This window comes from Nicotiana tabacum, chromosome 8 (assembly GCF_000715075.1).
Source record: "Nicotiana tabacum cultivar K326 chromosome 8, ASM71507v2, whole genome shotgun sequence".
NCBI lineage: Eukaryota > Viridiplantae > Streptophyta > Magnoliopsida > Solanales > Solanaceae > Nicotiana > Nicotiana tabacum.
In genome coordinates, this window is record NC_134087.1 from 202,453,130 (window position 1) to 202,465,108 (window position 11,979).

The 11,979-nt window shown below is 34.9% G+C and overlaps 1 protein-coding gene across 1 annotated transcript; it reads left to right on the top strand.

Annotated features, from left to right (window-relative positions):
- Positions 1 to 8,766: 8,766 nt before the first annotated feature.
- On the top strand, positions 8,767 to 11,691 carry LOC107789710 (protein IQ-domain 26-like). Its single transcript, XM_016611565.2, has 3 exons — positions 8,767 to 9,356; positions 10,085 to 10,294; positions 10,827 to 11,691. Exons 1-3 carry the CDS (start codon positions 8,904 to 8,906, stop codon positions 11,466 to 11,468), a joined length of 1,305 nt encoding a protein of 434 aa, XP_016467051.1. The 5' UTR covers positions 8,767 to 8,903; the 3' UTR covers positions 11,469 to 11,691.
- The last annotated feature ends 288 nt before the right edge of the window (positions 11,692 to 11,979 follow it).

Genomic DNA, 11,979 nt, shown 5'->3' on the forward strand with positions numbered 1-11,979 from the left:
GGGGACTTCGTTGTATGTTATACTTGTGAATATTATCTATTTGTTGTTCTTGGTTTTGTTTTGTGTTAGTGACTTTAGAAATAGAGTAATAGCTTTTTTAGGAAGTGAAAATAGAAACGACTTGTCCCGACGATGGATCTCTTTCGGTGGGGTTCTTGAGGGACTAAGTCGAGAATTTTTTTTTGAAATATAAAGACTATTCCTAATGACAGATACTTTAGACAATTTTCTTGAGGGAAACTAGTCTACAGAAAACACCAAAAAGATTTTTTTTTATTTCTTAGGTAGTGTAGTAACTCCCCCTTGGTTTTTCTTTGGGCCACGGTTCTTTTCCAAGGGTTTAGCTTGAACCAGGTATAGGTAGATTTTTTTTGTTTTAGGTTAGGATTAATGGGTGACGAGCTTAAAATTGAAGAAGAAAAACCCTTAGCGTTCTTACACCCGAACACGATAGACGCTAGAGTGTAGCGCTTAGCTTCAAGGGTTGAATCTTGTTTAAGTGCCTTAAAAATTGTATGTTTGTACCTAACTTAAACACTCAAAAGAGAATGTTTTGATAAACTAATCCGGAGTGAGTCATGTGCCATATGGGTGTGAGTATCATTGTATTCCATGTTGTACATTTGATGCCTAGAACTTGCCATGTGTGTTTGCAAAGCGAAATAGTAGCTTTATTCAGTTTTAGAAGTGATATAAGCATTTCTTTGTTGAGCCAGACATATAAAGTGAACCCACCTGAATGCATTACATCTTAGTTAACCCTGTTGAGCCTATAAGCCTGTTTCTTGGGCAACCACAATGTGAAGCTTAACCACTTGTTTGAATAGCCTGCTGTTTGAACCAATTTTCCTCCCTCTCACTAAGCACTAGATTGGTATTGAGATTATGTAAAAACAAAAGTGTGGGGTGGTGGTTTGGTTTTTGAAGTGGAACCACGAAAATAGAGAAAAGGTGCAGAATGTGAAGCGTAAAAAGAAAAGCACCACGAAAAAAAAAGTTCATATATTTTGTAGTGATTAATAAGTGGTAGCTTGTACAAATTGCACCTAATATATGGGGATGTTTAAATAAATATGGTGGAGTGTTGGCTTACAAAATGATGATTTTTAAATTCAACGTAATTGTATTAAAAGTGCTTAGGGAGGTTAGTCACTATATCCAAATGTATCCTACCCGTCCCTTAGCCTACATTACAACCAAATAAAGTCCTATTTATCTTAGACTGAGTGGGGCTCGATTAGTCGAGTACTACACTAGGGGCAAGCCTATGGTGCATCTTTGTGGCATGTGAATGTTCTTTTGGAGAGTGAGCGAATTCTGTCTATTTGAGTTCCTAATTGTTATCACTATCATTATATATATGGAACTACTCTCTTGTGTGATGTGAGGGCATGTGATCCACAAAGAAAAGGTACATCTATTGTGTAGAGTGGTTTGAGTAAGTGCAAATGTTACAGGGTACGAAAAACTTGATTCTTGAGGTAAAAGTTGTTCACTACTAGGTGTAACTCTTGTGAAATGTTCATGGCATGAGTCGTTGAGGGAAAAGCATATGGAATGAATTTTTATGGAGTGTGGTGAATTGCTCGAGGACTAGCAATAATTTAAGTGTGGGGTGTTGATAATAGGCTATATAGTTGTTATTTACACCATAATTGCCTATGCTTTGTTGTTGTTTTATAATGTAAGTTGCCAATAAAATGCTTCAATTAATGCTATTTGGTTTCGCAGGGAATATAAGATGTGAGGAAGCAACATGAAGTGTTTAGAGACAATAACGTGAAGAAAACACTCACTCAAGAAGTACCCAAACACAAAAGAGCAAAAAGAGAAGGAACACGGAGACAAAAAAGCCCAGCATACTCACCGCGGTCCGCGCCGCGGTTGGAGTCAGTGTTCTCCGCGGTCAGTGTCGCGGTCGACGCCGCGGCGGCATATTCACAGTCCAGAAATTTAAGGGACCAAAGTGTCAATTGGGAAAAGTTTTTGTAAAACCCTTATAAGATGTAGGAAACTCGCCCAAGAAAGGAGGGCTTATTTTGAGATTACTTTTGCAAGAAGAACAAGTGTGAGAGATCACCCAAAACATCATAGTTCTTATTCTCTTCTATTTTTCTGGAAATTTTCCATTATGAATATTTTCGTAGTTTATTCTTACATTGTCATGAGTAGCTAAATACTTTAATCTAAGTTTTTGGTGAAACCCGTTGGGGATGACTTGGTTGTTATATTAATATAATTTGAATTGGTTGTTAATCTCTATTTGTTCATCTACGTTTTGATTGTGGTTAGTTGAAAGGGCCCTCAATTATCCGTTCCTATTTATTATGTATCTTCTTGAGAGAGAGTGCATATTTAGGTAGTTGAACAACACTCCCGGAGTATAGACGAGAGTCATAACCGAGGGTTTAGAGATTGGATTAGAGATAACGATACCTCGGGTGCAATCTAAAAGAACGGTAATGTGAATCTAGCTAGCGTAGCTTGAGAGAGTGCGTCTAGTAAATTATCATAATTGCTTGAGAGAGATTTATGATAGCCGGAGAGTTCTTGATTGATAGAGACAACTAAGGCATCGCTATAAGAAACGTACAACCAAGGAAATCACCAACGGGGGAAACCATTACCTTAGACCTTATTCCAACTGTTTACACATCAAGCATAGTTAATTTTCAGCTGTTAATTATTTTCAGACTTTAGTTGTTAAAAATATCATCAATTGTGAATTACAAGTTTGGGGAAATTGATTCTGTGAATTTAGTAAATCCGTCAAAAGTAATTGATAGGTTAATTCTCTGCGGTTCGACTCTGGGCAGAATTACTCAGATTATATTTGCTATGTCCGTGTGTGTCTTTGTATAAGGCATAGTTTGGCGTTATCAATAATCTATGTCTTTTATTTGCTTATCTAACGTCATTAATCACCCGTATTGAATTAAATCATGTATCCTTAAAATCGCGTGCAAATTCAATTGTTATCCATATTTAAGGGTAAACAGAGCACACAAGGCAATTCAGTGCACGAAACATCTCACAGTGACGCAGGGTTCGAGGAAGGATTGCACTCTAAGGGTTGTGATATAGATGGCATACCCTAATATATGAAAACATTAGTGGCTGCTTCCACATCTCGAACTTTGACCTATAGGTTGAAAATAGAAAGTATCTTGAAAAGGAGTGTTATTCCGTTCATTAGTCTTAAGCTATGTGAATCTGGATTAGTTAGAACTCCAAATACGAATACAAACATCGAATGAGAAGGCAAAAAATTGCATTAGCTTTTTACGTTTTGATACATGATAAAAGCCTTCTGTAACCACAGTATTCTTTTACCAGCCTAGAGTACAAGAAGAAGTTTGGTCAGTTATTATTACAAGATAAGAAAAGGATGTTACAAGAAGATAATCAGTTGATTCTTCCAAGATTATGCATATGTGGTAAACCAAAGCCAATGAATAACTCCAAAATAGTACTGACATTATAAGCTTTTGGATTTGCAGCATTAAATTACTAGGGGTTAAAAAAAAAAGCACTAAAAATAGACTCAGGATGACAGTTACAAAAATGAAGAGTAGTTGGTCATAGAATTACAGAGTTTGATCTTGGTATGAACCAATAAATTTTCATCATCACTGCATACAGTACTTCTTCATGATAAATAGTACTACTAGGTATCAACTGTGTATAAATATAATTCGTTTGGTCTTAATATTAGTCGTTGGAATTTATTTTGAAATATTTTATGTATGTGAAAAATAAGATGTTATTTATTATTTTTTTCTCCAAATTTATGCTTACAGTTTCAATTAGCGGAGTGTTTATTAAAATACATGTTTTACGGGAGATAAAATAGTTTGGAGAAATACTCTTATGCTTAAGATTATCTTAAAAGCGAAATAATACAAATATAAGGAGCAGGGTAGAGGCGTAGGGCTAAGTGGAGGAAAGGAATTCAATCTCCTTAGTTAAAAAATTATACTGCGCAATAACACAAAGACGGTTTTTTTTTATTATATATAAATTATTGAATCTCCATGAAATAAGGAAAAAGTCAAGTGAAATGAGAAAGGGACTTCAAAATTACTTTAAGTCGTATGATTCAAATTCCAAGCGTGACATTTTTTTATGAAGTTGCTTGTACAAATTCTTGCCTTCGCCATTGATTAAAATGGTATAACTCAAAATAAATCTGTTTGTAGCCGTTGCTATATATATCCTTACCTAAAGCTAAGTATAACGAGAAGTACAACTTGAGAATACGAAATCTGGTGCTAAGTCAAGAAAGGATGTCTTTATGTAGGGAATATGTACCTCTAAATTTGTCCAAGCATTCACGAGAGTGTAAACCCTCTGATGAGTGCTCTTCACACAAACAAAAGTATCTTTCTTACAATTACTTTTGACAGTGCTCTAAGCCTAAGGTTACTAATCATTTATACATTACTAAGTATTTCAGTATTGGAGTAACAATAAAATTATCTTTGTATGACCCATAAGTCATGGATTTGAATCGTGGAAGAAGCCACTAATCCTTACATTACACTCCTAGGGGTGCGACCCTTTCCCGGACCCTACTGTGAATACGAAATACTTTGTCCATCGGGGCATAAGTTGACCCAAACACTACTGTCCCAATAACTTAATTAGTCCAAATCCTGTATTTATCTTAAAATATTTATTAAATATATATAAATTATTAATTTAGATCTCAGTAATTTAAAAAGTGCATAATCTAAACTCATAAATTTCAAATTCTTTTGCGGATGACATAGTCCTGATTGATGAGACGCGAGGTGGCGTTAAGCAAAGGCTGGAGGTCTGGAGACATACTCTAGAGTCTAAGAGTTTCAAGTTGTGCAGGACCAAGATAGAATACTTGGAGTGCAAGTTCAGTGGCATTACCCAGGAGGCGGGCGGGGATGTGAGACTCGATACACAAGTCATTCCCAAGAGAGAGAGTTTCAAATATCTAGGATCTATAATTCAGATGAATGGGGAGATAAATGAGGATGTTACTCACCGTATCGGAGTAGGATGGACGAAGTGGAGGCTCGCTTCCGGTGTCTTGTGTGATAAGAATGTGCCGCTGAAACTTAAGGGTAAGTTCTACAAGGTAGTGGTCAGACCGACTATGTTGTATGGGGCAGAGTGTTGGCCAGTCAAAAAGTCACATATCCCGCATATGAAAGTAGCAGAAATGAGGATGTTGAGATGGATGTATGGGCATACTAAATTGGATAGAATTAGGAATGAAGTTATTCGGGACAAGGTGGGAGTGGCCTCTGTGGAGGCAAAGATGCGTGAGGCAAGGTTGAGATGATTTGGGCATGTTAAGAGGAGAAGCACAGATGCCCCAGTCAGGAGATGTGAGAGGTTAGCCTTGGGAGGTGAGAGGAGGGATAGAGATAGACCTAAGAAGTCTTGGGGTGAAGTGATCAGGCAGGACACATCGCAACTTGAGCTGACCGAGGATATGACCCTAGATAGAAGGGTGTGGAGGTAGAAGATTAGGATGGAAGATTAGTAGGTAGTTGGGCGGTTCCCTTTGTCTTCCCTATTTCGATAGTATTAGTACTAGTATGATACCCTTTTTTCCTTAGTTTGCTATTGTCGCGTGTCTTGTTCTGTTACTACTTACCTTCAGTAATTCCGTAGTTTGCTAGCAGGACTTCATCATACACTTGCTATCAGGGCTTCCTTCACCTTCTTTAGCCGAGGGGCATTCGGAAACAGTCTCCCTACATCCTACCCTCCCCAGACCTCACTTGGTGGGATTATATTGGATAGTTGTTGTTGGTGTTGTATAAACTTCAAATCCCTAACTTAGTTTTACTCCCGTGCGAGTACTAGCTCACCCACCTCACTCACTCTACCCCACCCTACAATTATTTGTTTAATTAAGACACTGTGCTCTATAAAGTAATTTCCTTCTCTTTTTCATCTTTAGTATTCCTTTATCTTTCTTGAGTTTCTGATTGTAGAAAGTTGAAAGTTACAAGCGTTTCAGTTTTCTATATAGAATCTAATTCTCTTTATTGAATCCTAATGAAGGTCTAAGTGGGAGCGCATTTCCTCGAGCTTTGACTGTTTATCTAATTATAATTCACTCTTTTCCCCCCTTTTCCTTTGCTTTTTGCAATTATTTTCGTTTTTTTAGGCACAGCAATTTCTCATTTGCTTCCTTTAAAATTGTTTAATTAGGTTTAGCTTACAGCCTATTCTACCAAGCTGCTTTTATTTTTAATTATTTGGTGAATCTTAACTAGTGTTTTAAAAGGCGCGCGTGTGAGACGGGACATTTTATTTAACGCGGGACGTGGAGTAAGCCCCATCGATCTTTAAATTTTTTAATTAATAAAATAACATAATAACCGTAAAAAAATATTTAAAGTACATGAAAATTTAAAGAAAATTTAAAAAATTTAATAACTGACAAAAATAAAATATCTAGTATTTTTTGTATAAATATAAATTTAATCATTCATTTATTAAAGAATTCTAAGAGTCAACAATGCTAATTAGAAAATTTAATGCATAATTTGCGCTAGAAATTATTAAGCGAGCCACGAACATTGAGTGTTAGCGGTATATGGGACGCATAGTTGGGCTGCTTGAGACATACTCTCACAGAACTAAACCACACGAACCTTGGCAGGTGGCCCCCGCCTCGGAGCGAGTCCCGATACAAGTCCCAAGAAAGTCTTTAAAACACTGATCTTGACAACTATTACAAATCTACCTATATTGCCATTTGCCTTGTTGGCAAATTCAAAAAAAAAAAAAGATGCAAGTTAAAGAGGGAATTGATTCTTTTCGTTTTTTTTGGGGGGGGGGGGGGGGAGGCAATTAATTTCTCATTTGTTCTCTTTGAGTTAGCGTTTGGACATAGATTTGGTTGAAATTTAAAAAAATAATTTTTAAAGTAGTTTTGAAAAATAATTACTAAAAGTTGAAATTATGTTTGGATATACATTAAATTTGAAAAAAAATTGAAGTTTTGTGCGTGGGAGAAAATATTTCACCCAAAAACTACCCTAAACTAGATTTGGAAATTTGAAAAATAATTTCAGAAATTTTTCAAAAACAGATCACTAAACTATGAACAACAATAAACCAGTTAAAAGATAATTAAAATCTTTTTTCAACAAGTAAGCAGATAATTGACAGGCAATTAAGGAAAAATAAACACGTAAAGGTTCGCCCCTCGGGCACTATATCAACAAAAATGCCTCTCGAGCAACATCTAAGAACAATACCAGCCCCTCTTTTCAAAAAAAAAAAAATTGAAAAAAAGTTGCCAAAATGTATGGCCAAACGGAAGCTAAAATTCTTTAGGTTTAGCTCACAGCCTATTCTACTAAGCTGCTTTTATTTTATTTCCAAATATATATATATTGATGGATTCTACCCAAATCTTTGAATTTGAATATCAACTTTAAGTGATAAGGTAAGTACCTACTTCTTTGGCTGTAAACGATAAACGTAGCTGAATTTGGATTCCAAACGATCTTTTCCATCCTTAGAAGGAGTCTTACTTATCATTGTCATTTCATTTAAGTGGTATTTTATAAAAAGATATTCAAAAAATTAGGTCAATTGAAAATTATTGCACGTATTCCTACATAAAAACACTAATTGATAATAACATAAAATACAGTAATCTGTTATAACAAGATAAATTACATCGATCTATATCTACACAGACCTTTACACAAAATTACATTAATTTTTCGTGGGCAACCAATAAATTGAAGTAAGAGTACATTATGTTCCGGACCCTGTAAAATACTACCGTAATCGTACCGGATCATTCGAAAATGCACTAATTTTGAAGGATTCTACACACACCCGACGATATTTTCGGAGAGTCCGAACAACATGGAGAGTACATGTATATTAATTAATTATCATAGTTAAGTGTATAAATAAACTTATCCTATACCCATTTCAACATACATATAATGTGTATTACTAAATACTTAAGCCCCCGTTTGGCCATAAATTTTGTTAATTTTTTTTGGCAAATACTTGTTTGTTTATAAATTTTATTCATATTTTGACAAATTTCCAAATCTCAAAACCAGCTCAAGAGCTATTTTTGGCCCAAAATATTAACAATTTAATTTTTTTTTTTTTTAAAAACAAAAACTGCACCAACCTTATGTATCTTTTAAAAAAAACCCAATTTCTGTTATTATGACCCAATTAATCCATATTTACCCATTTTTTTCTCATTAAACTCGTGTGGCTTTGCTCTTCTCTATAAACATAAGAAAACCTTCGCCAAAGTTGTTGTGGCAATATGTGGCAATCCACCGCAAAGACAAAATTTGAAGGTAATTTGCTAATGTTTGTAGAAATTTCTTCAGATTTGTTTCGCTTGTTTTGTATGAATTTTCTTCATATTTGTTTCGCTTGTTTTGTATAAATTTTTTCAGAGTTGTTGGATAATTTTATTAACTTTTAAAACTTACGAGAATAAGTCACATTTTATATTATTTTTTTTTTAAAAAAAAAGAAATATATTTTGAAAAATTATGTCAAATTTTTTTATCTTCAAATCAAGCTTCACCCAAATCAAATTTTGTAAAATAGATTTGGTAATCTATGGCCAAAAACTAGCTTATAGACATTGAAATATGTGAATAGGTTTGAACTTCATTTTCATACTACTACCTTTTTTCTTCCTTTTGCAGTTCTTTATATGACAACTTTTCAACCATATGGCAAAATCCTGGATTTTCTCTCCCTCTCATTTTCACTCTTTTAAAAGCCTTTCCGTTATATCTTTTTCCCTTAGTTAATTTCCATTGTCTTCTCCCTCCTTCCTTCCTTCACCCCCACCCCCCTTCTCACCCCACCTCCACCCCCACCTCACCCACAAAACACAAACTCTTCAAAAAATGGGCAAAGCAATAAGGTGGTTGAAGGGGTTGTTTGGGATAAGAAAATTAGAGAATAACCACAAAGAAACTGAAGAAAAGGACAGAATTAGTACTACATGTTTTGGCCATTCAGGTAGAGACACCACCACCGCCACCGTCACCGCCACTGCCACCGCTATCTCCGCCGCTGCAGGAGGATTGTGTCACAACCCCACCACTATACCACCAAATATTACACCTGCTGAAGCTGCGTGGTTAAGTTCTTTTTATGGTCAAGATTCTGATAAGGAACAAAGCAAACATGCAATTGCAGTGGCAGCAGCCACCGCTGCTGCAGCTGATGCTGCTGTCGCCGCCGCGCAAGCGGCGGTGGCAGTGGTTAGATTAACTAGTCAAAGCAGAAACACTGCCGTGTTTGGCCGTGAAAAGTGGGCTGCTACTAAGATTCAAACCGTCTTCCGTGGATTCTTGGTACTTACAAAATCTCATAATAATTGCTTAATCATATGTTCATACTATAGTACTACCTCTTTATTTAATGTAACTCATTAATATGGTAGCCTTTGTATTTTTAATTAAAGTACTTAGGGGTCGTTTGGTTTTCAAGTATTATAATCCTGGAATTATAATTCGGAGATTAGAATTTCACATTGTATATAACATAGCTATTATCAAGATTTTGATATAAAATTTATCCCGATATTAGCTAATGTGCACAACTAAATATGAAATAAATATAATTTTAAATTTTATACTAAAACTTGGTATCCTTATCCCGTTTACAAAACGACCTCTTATAGTGGTGTTATCCGTCTTAATTCTTTTTATTGGTCAAATACCTAAAAATATTTTTTACTTTTCGGGTATTTAGAATCTTTATCTGTTGTAATATCATATTGAATTTTACTCTACTAAAAACAGAAATTAGCGACAGATAAATTTAATAGCTAAACAACGAAATCTAGCACTATTAGCGATAAATTATCAAAAAAATTTATTAGCTACGAGCAATATAGCGACAAATCATTGGCGACGAACTTCATACCTAATTTCAATTTTTTTAGTAGTGTTATGACCATCCTATTTAAAAGTTTTAGTCGTTAGAGACATAATAATTTTTATTACTTAATTATATTATGTCTGTCTGATTTTCTGATAATTTTTTTTTAATGAATTTTTGTTGTTTAAATGTGAAACAGGCAAGAAAGGCATTGAGAGCATTAAAAGGATTAGTGAAACTACAAGCATTGGTTAGGGGTTATTTGGTAAGAAAGCAAGCCACTGCTACACTTCATAGTATGCAAGCTTTAATGAGAGCACAAGCTAGTGTTCGTGCCCAAAAATCTCGAGGAGGTTTCTTCATAAATAATCAAAATTCTCATCCCCAATTTCAAGCCAGAAAATCAATTGTAAGTCCCTTAATTTAACTTTTTAAAAATTTAATGTTGTTAACATACGGGTAAACTGGTAAAGTTGTTGTCTAATGACCAAAAAGTCACGGGTTCGAGCTATGAAAACAACCTCTTGCAGAAATGCAGGGTGAGGTTGCGTACAATAGACTCGTGTAGTCCGGCACTTTCCCGAACCCGCGCATAGCGGAAGCTTAATGCATCGTGCTGCCCTTTAATATTGTTAACATACAACGAATTCAGAATCTCGAATTAGTGAGTTCTGAATGATTATAAAATCTTATTATATGTTTGTATACTTTACAATAAATTCTTTTTTGTGTATGTATATATCGTTAAACGTGGAATCAGCCAGCAATACTTGTATCAGGATAGGTTGCCTACATCACACCCTTTTGAGGTGCAGCTCTTCTCCGGATTCTTGCGTGAATACGGAAAGCTTAACTTTGTGCCCCAAACTGTCCTTTTTATATATTGTTGAACGTGCAGAACACGTCCTAGATCTGCCTCTAACTTCCGACTTAATTTGTAGGAACGTTTTGAGGAATCAAGAAGTGGCCATACAATGCAAAGTCATAGCAGAAGGCTATCTGCATCATTTGAGGCTAATAACATAAATGCAAGTGAAGAAAGTGCAAAAATTGTGGAAATGGACACTGGAAGACCAAAATCAAGATCCAGAAGAACAAACACTTGGGTTTCTTCTGATTCTTGTGATGATTCTTTCAAACCAATGCCAGAATTTGCAGATTTAGCCATAACAGCCCAAAGTACACCAAGGTTTGCAAATTCTTGTGGTTCTAACACGCCAATTACACCAGCCAAAAGTGTGTGTGGGGAAAGCTATTATTTTAGGAATAATAATTATTATTATGACAATAATAATAATTATTATTATCCTAATTACATGGCTAAAACACAATCATTTAAGGCTAAATTAAGGTCCCAAAGTGCTCCAAAACAAAGGCTAGAGCATGTAATTGGTCCTAAGATGAAAAAAGTGTCATTAAATGAAATGATGGAATCAAGGGCTTCTTTAAGTGGTGTAAAAATGCAAAGGTCATGTTCACAAGCTCAAGACAAAATCAATTTCAAGAATACTATTATGGGTAAACTTGGAAATTCAACAGAGTTCACAAGATTGCAAGAAAGTGAAAGAGACTATTCAAAATGATGAAAGTTTCAAGACAAAAAAATATTCCAAATATAGCACTTTTTTAAAGGCTATATTTTGTGGTTAACCTAGAAAGAGAATAGTTGATAGAGATAGAACAAAAGGGAATGTATGTAAAGTTATAGGCATGATGTGATTTAAGATTGCATTGAACAAGTTTTCGAGGTTGATTTTTAGTATTAGTAATAATTGTAATTATTAATCTAAAGCTTGTTTTATTTAACGACTAATCATGTGAACAATCATTTCCTTTGATTAATAATAGCTATTGTTACTAGATTTTGACTGGCCAAGCCACTATACTCTCGTATTGAGGAATATTAGTGCAATTTGATGTATCAAATCCTCATATGACACATGGATTTAAGTTATATAAACCAAACAATAACAACAATATACCCAGTGTAATTCCACAAATAGAATTTGAGAAGAATGTTGTGTACGAAAACATAACCTCTATCTTATAAAGACAGAAAAGCTATTTTCGATAGAGGCTCAAGAAAAGTGTAAT

Bases quoted from the DNA above. Each gene is read 5' to 3' on its own strand.
- LOC107789710 (XM_016611565.2), top strand. From the start codon at position 8,904: ATGGGCAAAGCAATAAGGTGGTTGAAGGGGTTGTTTGGGATAAGAAAA. The intron at 9,357-10,084 runs GTACTTACAAAA...AATGTGAAACAG, and splicing joins CCGTCTTCCGTGGATTCTTG to GCAAGAAAGGCATTGAGAGC. The intron at 10,295-10,826 runs GTAAGTCCCTTA...CTTAATTTGTAG, and splicing joins TTCAAGCCAGAAAATCAATT to GAACGTTTTGAGGAATCAAG.